Source organism: Nanorana parkeri, unplaced genomic scaffold (genome assembly GCF_000935625.1).
Source record: "Nanorana parkeri isolate BGI_ZX_2015 unplaced genomic scaffold, ASM93562v1 scaffold16, whole genome shotgun sequence".
Taxonomy (NCBI): domain Eukaryota; kingdom Metazoa; phylum Chordata; class Amphibia; order Anura; family Dicroglossidae; genus Nanorana; species Nanorana parkeri.
Window position 1 is genome coordinate 250619 of NW_017306284.1, and position 24831 is coordinate 275449.

Consider the following 24831-nt stretch of genomic DNA (forward strand, 5'->3'; position numbering starts at 1 on the left):
CCCGCCCCCCCCCAAAACCAAATAAGCACACATATCCTGTTACTTCAGATGCACGTAGAAATGTGAAAAACAACAGTAGAAAAATAGAAAAATACAGGTGTCATGTGTAACTTGTGAACTGGATACGTCACCATGAGCATCCCTCGAAACGTGCAGCAGGGAAGGGCAGCTCACCCGATGAGGCGGGCGGCACAAAGAAAGGCATCTCGTGGTAGTTCAGTGCAATTGAGAATGTCTCCTCGGCAGAGAGCCGGTCTCACGGCTCATGACCCGTCGGAGCAGGTACAGAGGACGAACGCAGAGAGTAGCGGCGTCTAAGTCCAGATTCTTTAACTAACTGTAACTTGAATTTATTTTGGCAAACTGGCAAGATAACAAAACTTGTGTCAGTGTCCAATCAATTCCGGACCTAACTCAGTTAGCCAGAAAAATACCTTTAGCATTCCATTTTGATCCTGCAATCCCACTGTTACAAGAGCAGGCGTGGTAGCTTGGATTGAAGGCTTATTGTTGACTCCACCAACTTGTGATTTCCCTGAATTAACAAATAAATTCAATAACAAATAAAATGTCCTCCCATTTGACAAGGGGATGGCAGCTAGAGAGGGCGTAGCTCTAATGGGTAGGGTGTGAAAAGTCAGAGAAATTGGGCCTGTTATTACAAAATTAAATCAACAGGGCGCAAAAGAGGTGTTATCCTAATTTGGCTGCAAAAGTGGAAATACACTCTTAGCTTACACTAAATATTGGGTGGTGTTTTGTCAAGGTGAAGTATGTGTATTTGTGTCATCTGTCCATGTGTCCATTCGGGTGTATTTCAAGAAAGAACATGTCCTCTATGATCCTTCTACAGGCTTAATCATAAACGATTTGCTGCTTTGTCTGCCTCTTTAGCTTGAGCCAGAGGTCACCTCAATTCTAACAGCTGCTGTCTAATATCACTAATATCTACCTTTCAAAAGAGTACCTCTTTGTTGGAGATTTATGTATTGAGCTAACTGGGTGCAAGAGAACCCTTTGCAGACATTAGGAATGCTCATTAGGTTCCCTATGTACATGAAACATTATTCCATTTTCATTCATATATCACCATCATCTTATCTGAGCTCATATCTTTTTTTTTCCTTCACCCTTCACTTGCTGTGTGTGTTTAATCTTTACCCAAATACATACTTATGCCATATAATTATAGCACTTACTGTCATATATCTCATTAATGTTGTAGAGCAGTAAAATGACAAAGGTTGACATATTTTCGCTGTCACATGCTGTCTGTACGGGTAGCACTAAGGTTTGTACGTGTATAAAGTCACATCACTACATAAATAGGAATTCTGGCTTACATAATGTTGTTTCAAAGAGCACAAACAAGCCAATATTTACTACTTTGTCATACACATGCTGTTAAGATAAACAAAGCCATTAAAAGAGGTACTATAATGGTTTAGGGTGAATTTCATTTTAAATAAACCTTTTAATACAGGGAGCACCCATGACAGATTTTGCAGAATGCTATGCCAGAGATGAAAGGGTGACTTTAATTACTTGCTCCTGAGAGATTTAAAAGACAAGTTTACATTTAGTGAACCTATTCTTTAATTAATCTATCACTCCCATCTATCTATTTTTGAGTGCTGTGTTAACACTTACCTTTCTACCCATTCCAGCAATCCTCAGTGTGTGGCCCTGATTGGTGCAAAGGTCAACAATAACAGAAAATACTCAGTTATCACTAAATTTAAGTACCAGACCAACCTCTGGCATAACATTCAATACCTGCATTGTCCAGTAATGTTCTCCGATTAAGAAAAGGAAGTGTGAGTTACACACGTCAGAACTCCATTAAGATCTCTATACGATTTCCTAGTTAAGGTTTGCAACTTCCAGGATCCCTGCTCACTGAACTTAACCAAGGTGGTGAAGCGGCAGGTGTTTTTTTTAACTGCAAGGCTGGTTATTCAGAATTTGAAATCCTCTAGCAGGTATATACACTGCTCAAATCATAACATTTGCTGCCAAAACAGCCCTGACCTGTTGATGCATGGGCTCCACTAGACCTCTAAAGGTATACTATTGTATCTGGCACCAAGGCGTCAGTTGCAGATCTTTTAAGTCCTGTAAGTTGCAAAGTGGAGCCTAGTGGAAACTTGTTTTTCAGCACATCCCACAGATGCTCGATTGGATGGAGAATCTGGAGGCCAAGTCAACACCTCAAACCCGTTGTTGTGTTGCTCAAATCTTTGTTGGAACTATTTTTGCAGTGCGGAAGGGCACATTATCCCGCTGTAAGAGGCCAATGTCATCAGGGACTAAAGTTTCATTGAAGGGGTATACTGTACTTGGTCAGCAACAATGTTTAGGTAGGTGGTAAGTGTAAAGTAACATCCACATGGAGCTCAGTCCATCTTTTATCAAGTCTTGATAAAAAAAGACTTGGCTCCATTGAAGGGTGTACAATAAAATGCTGATGCTTTCATGTAACTCCACTGCAAGGCTCACCACTGCGTCAATATTTACTTTGGATAGTGTTTGAATATTTTTGTTGATCAGCATCCTTAAAAATAAAGTGCAGCGACTACCCTTGGGACTGTATGTGTGTGTGTACATTCCGTGCCTGATGAAGGGGACCCTGTATGGCCCCGAAAGCGCTTGCATTTGAATTTCAATATATTGACTTTTGCTGATTACACAAAGATTATGGTGTGCTGGTGACATCCATTGAAAACTACATGGATATCACAGCGCCATCCGTGGTCACTACGACCACCCACCTGCATCCTGCAGATTATCAATTCCGGTAAGGAGTGCAGCAATACATCTTCTGTTGTGTGTGTACACACTCGCACATATATAAATAACTATCAATCACATCGCTATCTCATGTTTAACCTCAGTGCAAAATTAAAAATAGAAACACATACTGAATTTTCATCTTCCTCTTCCAGTTCCCTCTGCTGTTCCTCATGCCTTTTCGCCTTGATTTCCATAGCTTCAGTGATGAGGTCTCTCAGAATCGACACAGGTTTCGCATTTTTTATGAACGTGTGCTGGAGATTAAAAGAAAGAGAATCTTTGAAGTCATGCGTAAACAAAACACAAACGAGCCAGGTGAGGTGAAATCGCTTGAGTTAAAGTGATATTAAAGTCAAAAGGTTTTAATCCATTTCAAATGCTTTTCCCCTGCAGGTGCCTATGGAGCCACCCTTGGATGTGCTAGTAAGCTGTGGGTCTCCACAAACACACAGATGCAGCAAGACGAACCACTACCCCACTCGCCTGCGCCACATTTCCCCATCTCCCAAGCTAGTAAAAAAGAAAAAAAAAATACTGGACAATTTATATTTGTTTGATCTGGATTGATTGTTGGAAAAAAGTTGACAGTTTAACCCCTTCATGACTGAGGCCTTTTTTTAATTTTTTTGTACCCATGTTATATTCCACATTTTAGGCCTGAAAATTACTTAAAACCCACTTTAGGGATCACACAGATATTAAGTGAACATTGTCCTATCCTAGTGAAACCAGAAGCATGAAGTAGTGTTAGTTGGCCCCACTGGCTGTCAAAATACCTGAACAATCTGATTGAATGCAGGCATTGTTCAGGTGTTTTGGGTGCCAGCAAGGCCAACTAGCAAGATACTGAAGCTTGGCCCAGTGTGAGATTCCTCCAACCACACAGTTTAGCATAGATGGAGGAATCTGTTGCACTTTTTCCATCTGACCATAGAAAGTCTGCAGATAATCTACACGTGATTTAGAGCAGCTGTGATAGCCCCTCCCTTAAATCATAGACATTGCGACTTTCCTAAGAGGGGTGGGCAACACTGCAAACAATGCCATCAATTCCATAAGAACCAACAAGGGAACCAAATCCTGAACTCAAAGAGCAGCCTGAAGCACCTCACAGCCAAAGCTGGTGTCAGCATAGGCCTGAACATCCACCTGGTAAAACTTCACAAATGTATTAACAGAAGACCATGTAGCAGAAATGTGGCTGAAAGGTATACTTGCACTGCCCACGGAACATCCAAATGGTGCAGGGAAATCTCCATGGGATGCTTCAGAGCAGGGCAAAGAGAACGTAGGACAGTGTCCTGATTAAGGTGGAAGTAGATTTAACCAAAAAACAGCTCTCAATAGAGAAAAGTCATCCTTCACCTAAAGACATGAAGGACACCTAAGGACACAGTTTTCCCGTGTCCAATCACCAGAAGGTGGCTGCATATAACCCATTGTCTATGATTAAAGGAGCCTGTGTTCTGTACTGTACAATTAAGAAGGATGGTTCACATGTAAATCGACACGGTCAGTCACCTAGAATTTCCAGATGATCGGTCCCTGCAATTAAAGACCTATTATACTCACCTCTCAGTCAGCCCTCATCTCTCATTTTCCCTCTGTTCCAGCACTGCAGTCTCCATCAGAACCTCCAGCACTCAACATTTCCAGGAGTGTTAGATGCCTGTGTCCTCCAGTGCATGCCTGTTTTCCATTTTCCAAACCTATGTCACTGTGGTGCCCTGTAATGGTGAAGGTATTGGAGGATAGAACACCAGTCCACAGCAGGAGTCAGGCATCCAACATTTCCAGACGTTTTGAATGCTGCAGAGTCTGATGGGAGGTGCAGCAATAAAACATGGGGATGGTATGAGATAGGGGCCACTGGAGAGGCAACTATAAACTCTCCTGTATTACAGGGTATTTCCTTTAGAATTTTTTAGGTGATGGACAGAATTGCTTTATGTCTGATTAAACACTACCTAAATAACATAACTTAGAATGCTTTACACACTATTCAGAATAAGCTGTTCAAGGAAAAAGCACAGTTTGACTAATAAAATAAGGAGTAATGAAACTGTAATTTCACAGCAATGGCAATAATATATTTATTACATGTGGCACATGTATGTCACTGGTGCCATTTTAAAAATTTGTGCTATTAAAAGATTATTATACAAGATAACATTACAGCTTAGAAGCTGCATTTAGGTAGCTCTTGCTGCTGTTTCCCTCGTGATGCGTTTCATGACTGTAAGAACAGTTAATCTGAAACCTGAACCATGAAAAATAAAAAAGGAAAAAAAAAACAAAACGATAATATCTTCTGTAAACAAGGAAAGAGCTTAATTTAAGTCATTCCCAAAATATCTCTAAACCCAATTACAATGCAATTAGGTGGGTTTAAATGCCATGTGGACATGCACATGTGTAACTCTACACTGTATACTTACACCAAGGAGAAATGTACATTAAATGTAAACCCTAGAGCTCCCAGTTGTATTAAAGTTTTACCACTTCAAAGAAGCCCGTAGTTTGCCCAAGGCTGGTGCACTTTAGAAGTTCATAAACTGAATGTCTGTGTAGTGCTCGGAAAGGTTAGGCTGCCTACCTATTAATCCTGTAATAAAAAAATAAAAAAAAGTGTGTTTTATTGAGTAAATTACACACTCAATAAAATAATTGTGAGAGTTGTGAATAATAGGCATGATTGCTTATTACTCATTAGCCTTTGATCTTTAGAGGGCGCAGATTCTGTCCTGTGTTCAGGCAAATATTGAATATGTAGAGTTCATCTCTGAATGGTGTCATAAGAAAACACTGGATTTCATTTAAACAGGTCCCATAGCTTTGTACACATAACGGAAGGGAATATGAACACTTGCGCCTATTTAATAAGGCAAGAAAAGCGCAAACTAAAGTGCACAGAGCGACAACAATTCCCGTTATCTGACATCAGTGAAACAAAAGTCAGTGCACATTAGGATTGTTCTTTGCACTACCTATTATATTATTCCTGGCTATCTTTCCCTCAATGCTGAACGTTTTAAATAAACACAGAGAAGCATGAATGTAAACCACCATTGGAGGTCAGTTTAATGTGCAATTTACATTTTTCACTATGGTGTGCTTTGAAGGACACGCTGTTGTCAAAACTTGATCTGGCTGGCTGGATGGGGAATCCACCTCGATAGGCTATTGTATTACCATAACAGTGACTTTAGCTGATTGGCTTTAGTCACTGTTCACCTGAGAATTTTCAGACCGGCTTCAGTGACAAAAGTCAAATGGAAAAAATTACTTTTGTCGAATTGGTGGGTTACCAAGGGGGCCACACATTGTTCAAATTTGGGCCAAGTCCTATGATTTGGCTAAAATTCGAGTAGTGTATGGCCAGCTTAAGAGCCAGCATTGCCGTTTCCTGCAGCTTCCAGTCTTGGCACTCTACTCAGAATTGTTTGAATTGCAGCAATCAGCCCCATACACTTCTATTGCACCAACTACTGTGATTCAAAGTGTGCCTATGGACTGGGAGCAACACAGATGACAAGCATGTTTTGACCGCAGGATATCCTGAGAAGAATGGAGGCAGGTGTAAAACAGCCCTTTGCACTACAAGGCAGTTGTGCAAATCCTTTTCAGTGTACATGTGCATAAAAGTGCATGTCTGGGTAAAATAAAATAAAAACGGGTACTCTATAATACATGCAGATCTCTTTACAAATGCTGCAAGAACAGAAAAATACATATTACTCAATGCGTTCCCCTTTTGAAGAAGGTCCTATGGTCCAGAAGGAAAAACTGGGCAGGGCTGACAACACTGCTTGTGATTTCAGAGCAGCATAGGCACTGTGCTGGGAGCTCAAAAAGGAAGTTAGGACTATGCCGGATTTCTGACAAACCCTCAGGTACACTGGGTGACTAAATAATTTTCCCTCTAGTAGCAATAACACTCTGATGCATTCATTTTCCTCCTATTATGGCCTGTGTACGTGCCTAACCGTATGTAACCAAATGTATGTTGTTTGGTGGCAGGGACAAATGTTAAAGAAGACCTAAACACTTTACTAGTTTGACCGTTTTGAAATGACCCCTCCCCACTCTATATCTATTCAAACTCTGAAAGCTCACAAATACTCGTTCAGACAGACTACAGTCACCACTGCCCTCCGAAAAGCGATCTGCGGTGGATCGTTTTTCAGAGGGCAGTGGAGCAGAGGCTGCCTGGCGTTCAGGTGGTGATACTGCCACCTCCTGAATGCAAGGTTTTTTAAAATATTTTTTTTAATCCCAATGGGATTTTCAATTAAAATACCACACAGCAACAGTGTATCCGCATGGCTGCGGCACGGTCTCATTGATTCGAACTGTCACGTTTGACAAGCACCGCCTATCAAATGCAACCTGGTAAGGCGGTGCATTTTTTTTTGCACCATGGTCATGATGTTTTCCTTACGTATACAGCACTGTGCGGCCCCAGTGCTACCACTGCAGCGTGTAGCTGGGGGCAGTAAAACTGCACATCAACCATGCCACCCATTTGAATGAGGCCTTACCTAATGGCCCCAGAATCACACAGCAGGGGACATGTAGTTGGCGTCAAAGGCTGGTTTGTATTTAAAGGGTGGGATATGTGTTCTTTTCATTAATGCACTAAAATTTTCCATTAGTATGTCAGTGGTTCACAGGAGAGAGTTTGGAGCCCCCATGATGAACTAGAACATCAGCATAGAATTGTAATCCATAACGGGAGCAAGCTTGGAGCGGTGACTACTTTATAACACACACAGGGACCATTGGGAACAAAAGTAGCCACCCTCCAGAAGGAAGGACAGTGTCAGTACCAATTCAGAGATGATTTGAGGATCTACAGCCGAGTGATACACAAATATGGTACATTGTTGATATTTAAGGTACTTGAATAGGTTTTTAGGCTTTAAATCCTGAGTTAAGTGTCACTTTAAAAACTTTCAGGTGTTAGATAAGTGATAGAAAAGGGGAGGGAGGCTGTAAAATAGATTAGATGAACCGAGTGTTTAAATCCACATTAATGTGCTATGTACTGCTACAAATATGTAACAGGTTGTAAATTTGCTTCAGCATAAAAACACATAATCTTTGTAGGCTGACTCTGCTGTGATTGCACAAAATATGTCCCAGTATGTAATTTATATCTTTAAGGCTGGCTTCGCACCTTTGTATTGCAGTAAAGCACAGTTAAACAGGCGTTATCCCAATAAGCTGTAACGCATGATGGGCGGTGCAGTGTCATTGCTTTTAAATGACATTTTAGTGTACCTTGCAAATGCACCTCAAAACATGCATTTCAAAATGTGACCACATAAAGATAGGAACCATTTGTGCGTTGCATTGAAAAAAGTGGTCATTATGTGTTTCCTCACGTGTTGTGCTGCACTGGTTGGCCAATCAAAATTAAATCGGCTGCCTAAATTCAATGCACACCAATCCACAAAATACGGCAGGTTAACAGCCGTGTGGCACCACAATGGAGAGGTGAGGGCCTAAAACAAATGGGACACGATTGACCAAACAGACAACTTGGTTATGTGACAAGTACAGCACACAAGTACACAGGCATCTATATGTATACAATGGAGGACAAATGCATGTTCAGTTGATTCTTTTCAAGGAAATAAAAAGATGTGCAATAAAGAAGTACTTTCACCCCTATTAGAGCTCAGATGGTTGAAGAGGTGGAAAAGTACGCTATGGTAGACATTCTTGCAGGTTGTAAAAGCCACTTTTGACAACCGGCAGCACTTCTGCAACTGAGAAGAGGTTAAACAACCTCCACCTCAGTCTGCCTTGAAGTGACAGTGCACAGACCCCCTTTTATGCCGCCTGTATTTCCACATAGGAAACTGAAAGTTTGCCATAATCTTAGATGTTGCCCGTCGCATGTGAGTGCAGTGCATTCCTCGTACTCTATGTCACTGACCTAGAATAAGTCACTGAGAAGGCCAAGCTCAAGAATCTGTTAATCATTTGGGCAATCAGTGAACACTAGCACTTAGAGAGCTGATATTTATTTCATTTGGAATGGTTCCATGTTAAATCAGATATCTGAGTAACTAGCTCATAAAAGTTATTCAATACCAAAATAAGAAGTGTTATCTTCAGAAAGATGAGGGAAATGATATGCTGTCATTTACAGCGACATGAAGGAACACATTTTCAGTTTACTGAGTTTTGAAGTTTGGACCAGCCTCTTAAAACCTCCAACTGGTGGCTGAAATTTGGGGGCAATGGTGGACATCTTTCCACATTCAACAAAACCATATATATATATATATAATGTCTATAACGGTGAGCTTTTAAGAGCAATTCTAGACAGCAAGTGACACCAGTCAGTGAACTGCCAATGCTATCAAGAAAACATTGCAGCTGTGCAAAAGTTAAAGTGTAGTTCCACTTTTGCAGCCAAATTGGGATAACAGCTACTTTATATTTGTTACATGTTCCCATTAACATTATATAACTTCAGTCTCCAGGCACCCATCTAGGAGCAAGCAGGCTCTGAGGGTCAGGTGAGTATAACTACATTTTCCTCCCTCGACCAAAAGGAGCACTTCAGTCTTGCAGTACAAGAGTAACCCCACTGCAAGGGTTGATAATTATTTTGCCCGGAGTTCTTTAACAATCCTACCTAGCTTCCCCCTATGTAATTTAAGGGGGGGGGGGGGGGGCTAATGCTTATTCTAATGAACTGTGTCTGTACTATGCTGGCAGATTTTTATTATATGTTGTAAACTAGATTTCAACACTGTTTGTCCTAACAAAGGGTTAAAGTCTTCGAGGCATTGTATGTTAAGGAGAAGAGGCTCAATCTGACCCTCAGCCTAACATTGTAGTTTCGCTCTCAAACTGCTCAGAGTAGCTTGGAATCTGTACAAAGGCCTTCACCCAAGAGACGTCTAAAATGTAAAAAAGGGGACTATTCAAGAACTTTACAAGTCCGCAGAAATAAACCCCTGAAAAGTTGCAGTATACAGCAGCCATACCATTTTTTTTAAAAGTGCAACATTTTGTCATTGACTATGCCTAGGCTGAGATGATGTCATCAGTCTGCTGCAGGCAGTAGGAAGCATTTCCTCTTCTCTCCCCCTGTACTTAGAATGTACCATTGTAACTTAATAACATATTGAGTGGATGCAGCGTTGCATGATCTGTGTCAGACATCTGTGAACAAAGATGAAAAGTACAAAGGCACCAGGATTTATATGTCTGCATCATCTCTGAGCCACCATCTCATTCTAGTAAAACGATACTCAGCTGGGTCAATGTCTTAAAAAAACAAAAAAAACATTGCGCTAAAATTCTGTAGGGAAAAGCAGAGTCAGGGGAGTAATGTAACATGGCATACCACTTGCATGCATTTACCATTAAAATATACTGTATATATATTAGGGATGCACCGATACCACTTTTTTAAGGCCGAGTACCGATACATAAGGTACATTGGCTGTCGGGCTCCTGGGATTTGTGCATTCCTGTTTTAATGTATGATTTGTTTTATATAAATATATATTAGTGATGCACTGATACCATTTTTTCCAGACCAAGTACTGGTACCACTTTTTGTCCTCACAGACATCAATTACTGATACATTTTTGTTTACCGTCATGGGACAGTTTTTCTAAAACAATACAGACTAATGATTTCAGGACGGTGGTGGAGCACAAGGACCCAGTCACAGCTGCAACCCTGGTAGTTCTCATGAAAATGCCAAGTATCTGTGAATCCCTAGTATATACCTAAATCTAGGTCCACTTTAAGTAGCCCATAAGACATGTCATGAGCAACCCCATCAACTATCACAAAAACGCACAAATTGGTTTAGGCGCATAAAATGCACATAAAAATGTGCATCAAAACCGCTCGTAGAAACACCTAAAAACGCTGTCGCCTAGGTGTGAATCCAGCCTAAATGAGTTTCACAAAAGTAGAATTTAAGGACTCATTCATACCAGGTGCTTTTCGCTGTGTTGAACAGCATTGATTAATGCAGGCTCAATGCAAGGACACAGAGAATTGTTTTCTGTGTGCCATGTTCGCATCATTTAAGTGTGTAGGTGTGCACTGCATAGCAATGCAGTATACCAACATTTTCATGCAGCTAACTGCACAATGCATTTATATTTTATTAACATTTAATATACAAAAAAAAATGTTATGCATTGTGGACCATAATGCACTCCTACTGGTGTGCACAAGCCTTTATCAGCAATTATGTTAGACATGCTAACATTCTGGGGTGGCGGGGGTGGAGGGTGCAGGGGTGGCTGAATACGAGCAATTAATACAGGATTGTTTTTCCCAACCCCGATCTGAAAAAGAGAAAAACACTCTTGATTGACAGCTCTATTCTCACTGTCCCTGCACTTTCCAGACACATGCACGGTCACTGGAATGCAGGGGAAGAGGACGCGCTGTCACAGGAATCAGCACAGATACTAGAACTGGAATGGGTGCCTTGTTTTGTGTGCCAAGACAGTGAAACAGGAGCTGTCAATCAAGAGTCTATCTTCTTTGCAGATTGTGGTCAGGAATAAAGAAGAGTGAACTGTTAAAGTCTGTAACTCAGGCTCTACCCCACACAGACGCATGGGATAAAAAAAAAAAAGTATTGTACACTGTGGGAGTTCCGTGACTGAGCTGGGAAAATAATACAAGGTAAGAATTTCCCGGAACAGTGCGCTGCTCGCTCTTGGCACATCACACTATAACCTTTTATTGTTAAAACTTTATTGAAATGTCACTAGTGATATTTAATGAAGTTCTATGGGCACAATGCGGTGTGATTGCAGCCCACTGAGCTGAATACTGGTAGAAAAAGTCTCACTCAAGAGATAAATTGGTAAACAACAACTTCTGTGCTACGAAAATGGGTAAAATTGACTTTGCTTCAATAAATCTTTCATGCCATTCATGCTCTATGGTTTTAACTTACTTTTTATTCACAATAAATAAACTAAACCCCTCGAAGACTGCTTATCCACCCAACTAGTGCCTAATTCTACACTATACTAAAATGGCGGACTCCTCTGTTTGGGGGCAACAGATGGCTCATAGTTACCATCCTTTCCCAAGTAAGCCGAGCTGAAAGCACCATCTATATAAGTACTAAAGCATTACTCTAATTGGGTCAGCAAGATGCACGGCTACATATTCAGTAAACAGAAATTTCTATTCTCAGCGAGCCATAACCATATAGTAGATAGTAGTCATTTACCTTTATTACTCCATAAAACCTAGAAAAACACCATTAAAGTCCACACTGCTGTGAAATCAACGCTGAAATTACATTTTAGTGGCTAGTGTAGAGAACGGGTTGTTAACTAGCACAAACAAACTGCAAGCAACAGGGGAACTGTGCTTAGCAGTGGGAGCTTCAACACCACCGTTCCAAGTGTAAATGTGATGTCACTTAGAACAGCATTGTAAAGAGAGTGGCCCTACTTTCTACTCTCCAAAGACTCCAATTCAATGGAGCTTGGTGTGCAAACATAAAACTTGATAAACTTGTGTCACCCCTTGTATAAACAAATGGATAACACTCATTTATGTGATCATTTAAAGAGGACCTGTATTTAATTTTTTGCTGCCCTATATGGAACAATTTGCAATGTACCTTGAATAATGTAACTTTTTCTCCTGACTTACTCCTTAAAAAAGCAGTGCACTTCCTGTGCCTAGGTAGTCCTGTGCCTTGGGCTTTATAGGTGTATACTTGCAGTGCAAGATAATCTACGGCACTGTGCCTGTCAGTCTCGGGAGATTTTTCAAGATGCCGCTACTGTGCTGCTCACTGTTCTCCTTGCAGGAGAGAAGCAGGGCCTGCAGTGTAAGAATCTCCCTGCCTCGACTTCATTCTTTTTGCAGTTTTGTGCTTCCTCCACCTCTTCTGCTGCTTCTTGAATATTACCAACCAGTCATTAGTTGTGCAGCTCTGATATGAGGCAGCAAAAACACTAATTGTCTACCAAGATGGCTGTCTCCACAAAGAGACACCATGCAAAACAAAGCATTCTAAGTCAAAAATGGGGAAAGAATCTGCTCCAGAAAAAATTCTGTTTTCTTGATCTTACATCAAAAGACACATGGAGTTTATTTTGGAACCAATGGGCTGTCCAAAAGCAGTCCAACATATAGGGCGGGTACAACGAAAACAGAAGGCAACGTGAGAAAAAACACAACCAACCCCAACAGAAGGGGCTCACAAGTCAGAGGGCCGTCTGAAGAACTATTCTATCTGAAACCAATATCTGCAGAGGCCATAATGTCCACCTAGAGAGACTATATATTTTCCATGGGAACACTGTGTTTTGAGGCGTGCTTATAGTCCCTTGGTTATGTTAGAGGCTGTAGCCGAAGCCCCCTATACCTCCTAAATTTACAAGCACGTGTGAAAATATGGTAACATTATCTCAAATGCATCTCAAAAACCTTAGTTGCAAACATTCTCACTGAAAGCATGCTGCATATGACTTGGTCTGGAGTCTAAGAGCCTTTGTACACTAAATCTAAACTTTTAAGGTGTCACAGATGAGGTGCTGTCTGTACAGCTAGGATAAGACAGGACAGTTGATCATGACACACTTGGGGCATTCCTTATTTCAGAAACATGCAACAGGATGTATTTTCTACCTGCAGGAGCTGTGTGGCTGTGGCTCTTTGTTCTGGGTTCTTCACCAGACACTTCTTAACAAAATCCGTGAATTCATCTGACCCCAGCTCAGGTTTCCTGAAAGTAGGTGGTGGATTTGTGGGAATCATAAATATTGCCTGAAAAGAAAAAAAATACATTGAAATGCAAGTGTAAAAACACTTGAAACCAGAATTTTTAAATGTTAGTCTTCAGATTTTTACCCTTATCAAAACTGGTTATTTGGATGTAAAATTTGATTTAAAGCTGAAATCCAAGCAAACAGTAAAAGACACAGACGAAATAAATATATGCAACCTGTTTTACCTGCCAAGGATTTGTATTTCTGTCCATTTAGTCCTAAGATTCATACAGCTCTGCCACACAGAACAGCCAGGTGAATCACACCACATACAGTTAGGGAATACAATGTTTTTCCTATCTCTGCCCTAAAATGTTAGACCTGGTCAGTGTATGAATAGCAGAAGAGTGAATAGGTGATTTTCTTGCTCACTTTGCTCTCTCCTCTCCTTAGAAAAGCTGTATAAAAGGATTGCAAGATGCATAAATCCAATCAAATGTAGGTACGTACTCTAGTTGTAAATTGAAAAAAAATTATAATTAATTAAACACAACTGCATTAATGTAAGTCTTAAATCTGCCAGGGGTATAGCCAAAACAACTAATCTAAAATGATAGAAAAAAAGTTCCAAAGTGATTATGAATCCTCTGAAACTCCTTACCTGTCAGTCTATCTCCCACTCTGACTGCCTTTAGGCGATCCCTTAGGACTCATCTCTTCAGGGAAGCCTATCCCACCTCAACCTAACCACTCAACCATCACGTTCTCAAACAATTCATCCCCACAAAGCTACTTCCTCATGAATCACTTGCCCCTCCCTATTAGATTGTAAGCCCTCAGGGGCAGGGCTCTCCTTACCATTTTGTCTTGAATTGTGATTGTAATGTTTTCCTTATATTGTAAAGCGCCTCGCAAACTGTTGGCGCTATATAAATCCTGTATAATAATAATGAAGAACTCAATGGAAGTACAACACCAGCATATGGCTTGCATAATATGAACTAAATAGAAATGGGAATGATAGTGAACATATTTAGCCAGTGGAATTGCCAGCGTTCACAAATAACTGCAATATCAGCTAACTTTTGGTGACATTCTACAAATGCTGAATTGAAGAACCTTAAAAAGGGCACCATCCGCCATGAGCTACTCTTACACTAGGCGGTAAAAAATCTTGTATGCCGCTATGTCCATACAAAGCAAATAGCTATAAAGGAGGGTCAACTAATCAGAATGCCAATTCCCCGCTTCAGCAGAGATCACATGGCCAAAGGCCTAGGAGTTTGGTTAGCCGATCATCCATTGTAAAGGTAAGTATTTAGGAGCTACAATTACATTTTTATGAGTTCAAGGAAGCAAGGTGGCCACATCAGTGGGTGGGGGTGTTGTCGGACTTTTGCTCTACTTTCAAGTAAAGTAATAAACCATATGCTCTCTTTTATGATCTGTAAGATAGGCATTCCTACAAGAACAGTGGTCTACAGTTAGCAATTTAAACTTTTGCATAAAGAAAAATAATATTAACACAAGTGCATGTTGTTATGCCCTGGCAACAGAACACTGAAGAATAAACAAGTTATGACACGGTTCTATTGCTGTAATGACAGCCAATTATCTTGCAGTGAACTTAAGTACCCCAAGTTGTATCTTAATCTTTTGATGATCGTGAGTTAAATGTAACGGCAATTCAGTAGCTAATAAAAGCTAAAACTTTAACCTTCCTTAACAGCCGTTATCTCCAATCCTAAATCACATACTCTGTGTGCAGTGTTATGATGGGTAGTAAAGCGTTGATCACCCTGTGCCGTGCACGGCTCTTGTAACTGGAGGCTTTTTTCCCAATCAATATACGGCAGCACAGCAGCTTATCAGAAATTAATAGCAGCTCTAATGATTAGAGGCTGATAGACAGTTTAATGACAACTTGAAACTGCAAGTCATGTAACACAAAGAGCTGTTAAGATGTCTGCACAAGCTGCAACCTATACACTATTTGTAAGGCAAATGCCAGGGTGCTCACCCACAAAAATATCCATAGATATTAAAAGTAGGCATAGAGGCATTCACAGGTGTTGAAGTGGAGATAAGTCAAATCATCAGCATTTTATTGCCAATGATTCGACGGAGCTTAAGTTCATCTTTATCAAGTGTTTTGGACAGCCAACAGGACATTGTTTTCTGCAGATCAATACCCAGGCCGTTCAGCTGTTCAGAGAACTAATGCAACCACCATATCTATGAATTAGTAAGCTGCAAAATACTCAACTCCTGTTCTTCAGTTTAGATACAAATTCCTGTTTCCTCAGTCTACAGGTGCTTACTGTTTCCAGTGAAAATGAAGTCACCAGAACACCAAAATCCTTAATCAATATGTCAATATTGATGCATAGTCATATCACATAAATTGCACCGTTTCTGGGCCACACAGGGTTCCTGCATCAGAAAAAAACGTGCATCGCGTGTCAATAAAGACGTATTGATTAAGGACATTAGTGTGCTGGTGACTCATCTTCCAATTGATTTGGATGGCGCCATCCGTTTGTCACAGTACCACCTATTAAGTTTCGCAAGGCCTTTTGGTCAGGAGTGCGACGAGTCATTGACAACTCACTGTGTTCAGGTCTTCCATTATTCAGGCCAGAGAGTTCTAGGTTCCTAACCACTCCCATGGGGTGGAAAACATCTTAACTGCATGTGTTCAGCCTGCTAATTAAAAAATCTCAGGATCACTGAAAGCATTAGTTGCAAAGAGCGTTGGCAGAGAAAGGCTGACCAGGAGAGATAATCAAGAAGCACTGCAAAATCCCTACTAAACCTAGCTGCAAGAATCATAGACAATTGTATAAAACTTAATGGAGAACTAAACTTTTTGTAAAACTGTGCCTTACAACTCCCCCTTCAGTGTAAACCATAGAGCAAAAAGCTCACACTATCTGCCATGAACCCACAAAGCTTTTGATTAAAAAATGCATTTCATTGGAGCTGTTCAGATCTCACAGCTCAATGTCGTCTGTAGCTCGTCGCTCAAGCTTGTAGCTCGAAGAGGACCTATATTTCGGGTGATTTTGTGCGATTTGGCCCAATAGACTTTAATGGTGTAGCTCAATATTGAGCGACATTGTTGCCCTATGTCGCGCTACAGAAGTGTCACATTTGCACAGAAATATAAGAAGGAAGGAATGATGTCACATCAAGACTGCTTTTGATTGGTTACAGCCCAATGTAGCAGCTACAAAGTCCCTACGAAAAAGGTTGCACTTCGTGCTGAAGGTAAGTATTTAAATATGCATCTTCCATTACGAGGAAACTGAGTTTGAATGTCTCCTGGATGTCCTCATCACAAAGTTATTTTGCTAGTTGCCAGGGATTCCTTTTGCAAACTAATGATTCAAGTATTTTAATAGAAAGCAGTAAACTTTTTTTTACTCAAAATACAGTGAATCAGAGCAGTACTTTAGAGTTGCAGGAGATGCATATAAGCAAGGCAATAAACTATCATACAAACACCTTTTAACACAAACATTCTGCAACAGTAAATATGGCTCTTGATGAACTCAAGCCACATGACAACACAGTTTATCGTCTTATCTCATCTTCCTTCATAAAAAATAACTACTGCAAATATTTCTCTAGTCAGCAGTTTGTTTGGATAAAGAGAAGAAACAGAAGCTTAGACACAAGAAAGGATTACAGGATAAAGTCCCCACTAACAGCATTAAATGTTATCTTATCTTGGGCAGAGCTGGGTTAGAAGCCAAAAAATGTTGATAGAGACTGAAGATTATTTTTCTTTTCTTTCCACGTCACTTAGACTCTATTTCCACCTTTGTAAGTGATTAGCATTCATTATGGTAATGTAGAGGTGCGGTGATGGTGTATACGTGTGTGTTTTTTAATGAACTTTTTATTGGGTCTGAATCCTAGAAATTCAAAATTTTCTGCACAGGAAAGTCAGTCTGACAACTGGGGTCGAATTGTAAACCTGGCGGTAAACACCTGCCCCCTCCCTGTGATTCTTGGTAACACAACCACTAAACACTAGCTCTGTCTTTGCACACAATACACCGTCCGGGGGGGGGCTTCAAACTATAAATATTGTCACTTTTTAGGAGCTATGACCTTAAAGTGACACTAAACTCAGGATTGAAATCTTAAAAATGCATTCAAGTATTAACAACAATGCATCATATTTGTGTATCACTCAGCTCTAAAGCCTAAAATCATTTCTGATTTGGTTCTGACACTGTTCTTCCTTCTGAAGGCTGTCTACTTTTATTAGCTCACTCCCGTGATGGATTACAATCTCACGTTTAGTTTACTAATTTTTATTGAGATTGTAGTCCATCACAGGAGTGAGCTTGGAGTGGTGGCTACTTTACAACACACACAGGGACTATGGGGAACAAACGGAGCCCCCCTCCAGAAGGAAGGACAGTGTCAGCACCAATTCAGAGATGATTTGAAGATCTACAGCCGAGTGATACACAAAGAAGATACATTTTTGTTAATAGTTGAAGGGGTTCTAAACCCTCCAGTTTTTTTGCCTACATCTACTGCTATCAAGCAGTAGATATAGGCAAACAGTTTTTAAAAAAACGCTAAAATAGCGGTTTAAACTTACCTTCTTTTCTTTGCGCGAGCCGCCGCACCGCTGGAGGGACAGATGAAAACATCAGGAAAGAAGATCGGAATAAAAGACATAATTTAAGGTAAGTGCTAACATGAACTTGGGGGGAGGGGGGGATTTGACTTTAATGTCACTTTAAGGTACTTAAATGCATTGTTAAGATTTGACTCCTGAGTTCACTGTCTAGTTCAGAACGTCTGCCTGTACTTTTTTTTTTGCAACATCTAAACTAGTCTTCCCTATAATTTACAGGAAGCTTGTATACTGTTGTAATAGTAAGTAGAACAACTGTCTACTTATAAAAGTTTTATTGAACTTAAACCAGACTATATTGTCCAATTGTATGCACGGTTTAGCTTTCCATCCTTAGAAAATAAAACAGTTGTGTTATGTCAATATAGCGGTTACATTTTAGTTGCAAATCATAGCCAAAGACTTATTGCAGCAATATCACAAATGTTATGGAAAATGGATGCTAAAGCTAAAGTTTAATTTGCCTAAAGTTTAATTAATTTTTATTGTGAACTGGAACTATGTGGAGTATAGTTGAAAACGATTTCACTATATTTAGATAAGACACACGTTTGCTGGTTTGATCTCAGAAGCCTTGCTAAATATGTTTGATTTGCAACAGTTTGCTATTTTGTGGTGTCGGTGTATGCTGTAACCTCACCGTAGCCACTGTTACTATGTTATATGACACTGCTTCAGTAAATAAAGAATTTAAAAAAAAAAGTTTAATTAATGTCCTTGAGTTGGACATTTTCTAACTCAAGGTCATCTTTTCTTAGTACTGGTGACCAGAACTGGACCGCGTACTCCAGATGAGGTCGAACTAAGTGTAGCTACCAAATGACAGGGTGACCATAAAGATAAAGAAAAGCCTGAAAAACTGATGTGGCCACCTCAACTAAATACTGAAACTGCAATATATGACATTTTTTGTTTTGGTTTAGATATACTTAGAAAGATAAGACGCTTTAGTATATGAAAGTCAGTACATAGGGTGGTTCATATCTTTAAGAGTTTATAACAGTTGAGAATCTTTATGTCAGGGAATGAGTAAACTTGATCTGAATGATAGTCAAGTTCACTACTGAACATTTCCTTCATTACATACAATTATATCAGGCTTGTCACTAAAACTGTCAATCAAAGCAGTTAATCTCAGTGAGTCATAAATGTTATCAGAGAGAAGAACGGCACCTGATGGTACTATGAAAAAACCCACCTTTGGATTTTGTAGTTTGGACCAGGTGGTTAATGGAAGGTTGCAAAAGGCAATACAACTTCCAGGTAAGACATGCTACCCAAGTGGCAGCTGGACTGCAAGTTTACCAAGCAAAAACATCACAGGTAGTGTGGCAAATATATTGGGATTTGTCAAGCAACACGCCGGGCTAAAACATAACATCAGGATCTACTTTTCATGCCACACATTAATGGAGGTACTCTAAGAGAAAGTTTACCATACTGGCATACAATCAATCACTTAAATTGGCCATACACCTATAGGATTATCTGCAGATTTTCTATGGTCAAATGAAAACGTGCAACAGATTCCTCCATCTACGCTAAACTGGCTTCCCCCTGCTGGCCCTCAAAATACCTGAACAATCTGATTGGATGCAGGCATTGTTCAGGTATTTTAAGTCAGCGGGGCCGAGTAGGAAGATACTGATGCTTGGCCCAGTGGGAGATTCCTCCATCCACACAGTGTAGTGTAGATGGAGGAATCTGTTGCACCTATTCCATCGGACCATAGAAAGTCTGCAGATAATCTATAGGTGTATGGCCAGCTTCACCCTTGATAAAACTTTAATAGTAATAACCAACATGTAGGATTATTATAGGAAAAAATGGCTGCTATGGTTCCCTGGTCACCTTTCTCCCTCTAAAGCTGATCATGCACTGTGTGAATTTTGGCCGGTTCTTGATAAACCTTCCAAATTTCGCATAGTGGGTGCCCCTGTTGGCACCCTTCGATCAGAAAATCTAAGGAGCTAGAAGGAAAATCTACGGGGGAACAGTGACGGCAGCCAATCAGCTGTCGTCACTATTAAAGTATTCTGACAGTGACACACCTGCAGCTGTCAGAATACAAAGGACTTAGCAGGAGATTCTTCAATACACGCTGTTTAGCGGGGATAGAGGAATCTGTTATAATATTTTCGTTCAGCCCATAGGCTAAAGGAAAAAAATAAAAAAATTGAGAGAAATGTCCCCTAGTGCAGCACTGCCCCTGAGGTGAGGGTAAACAAATGTCGGTTGCGGTACTTGGTGTGCGGCTCCTAAAAATGCGGACCGGGGTGTCCGACGTTTTACTGATTGAGAAGACAAGAAATACAGAAGCGCACTACCGAGTGGTGACTGAGCAAGAAAAAATAAGGGAATAATGAAAAGACTTACCAGGGAGTGGGTACTAGAGCGTTGGCAGCGACGAAGTGTGGATGGATTGGGAGTCCAGGGTTGCGGATGGTGGTGGGCAGAGTAATGTGGCAATAGTTGGTGCTGAGAAGATGTCGATGTCAATGGGACTCTGGGTCAGATGTTTAGTGTGGCAGGGATCTGGGGGGGGGGAGGTGTGTCTGTGAGGTACAACGGGTGAGAACAAGTGGCGGAGGTGGTGGGTGAAAGTGTTCAAACTGTCTGTTCAAACTGGCTACGCGTTTCGAAGAGCGGGTCTTCTTTTTCAAGCCACAGAGTGAGGGGAAGGAAGAAAATGTAAGTGTATGGCGAGCTTTAGCTTGCCAATTAGCAATTTATGGAACAGAATCACACTGATGAGTACCAGCGTATGATAGAGAACAACTGTGGAATGCAAGCAAGTCATGACCAGCTCACAGTGCAGTATTATTTATTTTATTTTATCAGTGTACCTAAACCCAGAAACAAAAATGTAACATACTGCAGCTTACCGCTCCTGGATGTGGTGGTTGCATTTGTTTATTTCCCTTAATTTTCACCTAATAATGTTGCAAAAACTCACTTCCTGTCCCTATTGTCTCTACTAGGGATGCACCGATATATCGGCCACCGAAACACATTGGCTGGAAATTGCACTTTTGGCTAAATGCCGAAAGTGCCATTTTCCTGCCGCTACATCTGCGCATCCCAGGTTTCTTTCCTCCCCGCTGGGCGCTGCTCTGTGTCCCAGCGGGGAGGAGAGAAAGTGACAGCCGGCCCAGCGCAGCAGGAGGAGGAGAGTGCTTTCGGTTTAGTTTCTTTCATTTCTATTTCTGTGCACCTCTAGTCTTTACAATTATTTACTTGTATTCTCCATTGTATTGTATTTTCTCTGCAATAACTTGAAACTGACCAAAGTAATTTGGTATCGATCATTGTTTATTCCATATTTAACTAAATTCAGACTTTGCTTTTGATTTTCGCTTCAAGAGAATATTTGAATTCAATGCTGGACGAACCCCAGGAGCTAGGTAGCCAATGTTGAGAGATTACAGCTGGCGCCCAACTATTGAGGTTTTCTCTAGTTGTTGTCAATGGAATTGGCTCAAAAAAATCCCGCTGGCTCCTGGACTGAACAGACTGGCTCCCTCGAATTCCAGATTCATTTTTCCAGCCCTGATTTAAATAATAAAATAAATGAAAATGGCATGAACACAAATGATGGGACCCTCAAAGATCAACTCTGGGCAAATTCAATCTTAACCCTTGCAATGGGGCTACTCCCGCACTGCAAGGGTTAAGTGCACATTTTGTCTAAGGAGCTAAAATAAAATAATTATACCCACCCAAACAATGATCCCTGGATGCTTGCTAGACGGGGTCCCTTCAGCCTCGCACCCCCTCCGCTCCAGAGGTCCTGTGAGTAATCATGTTCTTTACATATCGAGGGACATCCCGTCACTGGAGCGGAAGAGGGGGACGGCTGAAAGGACAGGTCTAGGAGCCAGCCAGGATAGTAGTCCAGATGAGTATAACTCTGTTATTTAAGCTCCTTAGAAAAAACAAGCACTTAACCCTTGCAGGGCGGGAATAGCCTCACTGCAAGGGTTAAGATTTAATTTGGCCCAGCTGTTTCAGGTTTGAAGGGGGCCTTCTCCAGACTGCACGTTTCAGCTTTTTCCAAAGATGTTTGATAGGATTCAGATTAGGGCTCATAGAAGGCTACTTCTCAGTTTTGACCGAGACTGAGAAAGCAAAGACGTGCTTGACTTTAACATTAGCCGCCGATATCTCTGAACCAACCAATCATTTTGTCATTCTGTTTTTACTGAATGTAACCTATGCTTATGAAACGTCTAGATTTACTGAAATACAAATCTACAAATACCTGACAAGAGACTTCACTGAATTTCTCTAGGTGGTAGAAGCGGCTACAAAAGGTTCTTACAGCAGTCGTTCAGCAAGGACAACGATTGCACTGCCGACAGGGAAAACCTACAAAAGTGCATATGAAACTTGACCATGAGAAGATAGCACTGCACCAAGTTTGGGAATGACTCTCTGTTAAAAGTTACAGTAATGACTGGAAATGAAAGCTCTACCTTTTGGAAGGAACGGTGACATTTCAGTGCATGTTACAGTAGTAGCTGGCTTTTACAATGGCAACCAGTAGTTTAACAACCATTAACTGCATACTGTAAATGTGTCTCTTTTTATTAAAAAGTACAAAGGTTTTATTTTTTTATGTGACAAATGACGCAATTAAGGCTGTAAACTCATCTTCTCATAGACACATAATAAAGTCAACACTTCTTATGTTATGGAAACATGGTCACATGCATCATGACACGCAGATTACTGTTTAAACAAAGTGACATGACAGAATGGATTTGACATTAGCCCAAAGATTACACATCAAATGCGGCTTATCAATCAACTTGATTCTCTCTAGGCAAGCATGCATTACACAATGCTGCAGTGGGGAAAGGCTTCATTTACCACTTTAAGGAACATTAAACAATTCCGGGCAACGTTTTTATTAACCCTTCCTGTAGGGCTACCCCAGCACTGCAAGGGTTAACTGCTCATTTTATCTAGGGAGCTTAAAAAAAAAAAAAAAAATTATACTCCTCCGAGCCATCCAGCTGTTACCGTGCTCCATCCTGCCTGTTTCTTCCTCTGCTGCTGCGATGGTACGTTGCTTGGTGTACTCACAACCAAAACACTGCGAGGGTAATTAATCAAAATAGGAGCAGACAAAATCTAGAGCAGCTGTGCATGGCAACCAATCAGCTTCTCTCATTTTTCAAATCTTAATTGAACAAACTGAAGCTAGAAGCCGATTGGTTGTCATGCACAGCTGCTCCAGTTTTGATAAATTCCCCCCCCGATGTATAGAAAGTGATGACTCACAAGCCTTAAGGTGCCCATACACCTTGCATCGTCCGATGATCGAACCGTTGTACAGACGTGGCTACTTTACAACACACACAGGGACCATGGGGAACAAAAGTAGCCCCCCTCCAGAAGGAAGGACAGTGTCAGCACCAATTCAATTTAGGAAACAATATCTTATTCTCAATGTTTTTTTCCTTTCCTGAAAAATCCAGATAAAAACGAAGAAACCTCAAATGAAAAAAGTAAAATTTCATTTTTTTCTGTCTAAACCAAGGTATGACGCACACTGTGTACTCATATCTTTAGTTTGTATTTATCAAACCAAAAATCTTTCCAACTTTCTCCTTTCCTGTATGAGGCTAAAACTATGTCACGTTCTGTTTGTGCAACAATTACACTAATTCAATGCAGGTCACCATTTTTATAATGTCCACATGACATTTAGTAAAGTAAACACTATCCAATTAGTTATATAAAAGCATAAAACGCTTGCTAGGTAGCCTGCATTTGGCTAGGTCACACAGTGGCCACTGAATATCACTACTCAAAAGGATCATATAATAAAATACGTTTACAATTAAATGTGTCTGACTCTGTAACATCTGACGCAAGCTACCTACACTTGGAAACTGGAAGATATAATACAATAATTGAGGTTAAACGTAGCCAGGGAAATATAGGAAATAATAAACTTTAAGCCTGCTATTGGCCAAACACAAAATCATTCTTAAGGAGTATATTAAAGTAGATTATATATGTAGAACCATAACATAAACTGATTAGCTAAGAAAATGACTACATTTCCATCATAAGCAATGGTAAAGAAAAATCGCTAATCATCTTAAAATCAGCCAAGTGTAACCAGAAGAATCAGAGGACCCTCCACAGCACAGATGAAAGTACACCTGATTGGACTTCAATTGTTAGCAGAAAACAGAATGTTAATGGTTGGTTTAATGAACCTCAATTGCAGAGCTATCTTGGTAATATATCCAATAGATAAAGCTGTAAGCCTAAACCACAAGGGTCGTGGGGTCAATTCCACAAATGTTTAGAGATCAACATGTTTATTTATTTTTTTGGGGTGGGAGAAGAAATGTGCTAAAATAATCCTAGAGCATGCAATACTGTATTTACTGCATGCAGATATTTAGGCCTGGTTCACACCTGTACGTTTTGTAGTGCGTACAACGCTCTACGAACAAGGGCTGCAACAACTAATCGACATAATCGATTATAATCGATTATTGAAAAAGTTGTCAACTTTTTCAATCATCGATTAATCGGTTTTAGTCGGCCCTGTTAACGGCTCCACAAATGCTGCGTGCCGCACCTCCTCCCCACTTCACGCTCGCCGCTGCCAGACCCGCCCG

The 24831-nt window shown here is 40.6% G+C and overlaps 1 protein-coding gene across 2 annotated transcripts in view; it reads right to left on the reverse strand.

The window, feature by feature from the left end:
• Positions 1 to 24831, reverse strand: part of STK3 (serine/threonine kinase 3) — a 184071-nt gene that overhangs the window by 87437 nt on the left and 71803 nt on the right. For both annotated transcript variants that reach the window (XM_018559100.1, XM_018559091.1), the window contains 2 exons: positions 13448 to 13585; positions 2922 to 3047 (listed from right to left, as the gene is read on the reverse strand). In XM_018559100.1, coding sequence (XP_018414602.1) covers positions 2922 to 3047; positions 13448 to 13585 — 264 coding nt within the window. The remainder of the gene's footprint in view (positions 1 to 2921; positions 3048 to 13447; positions 13586 to 24831) is intronic.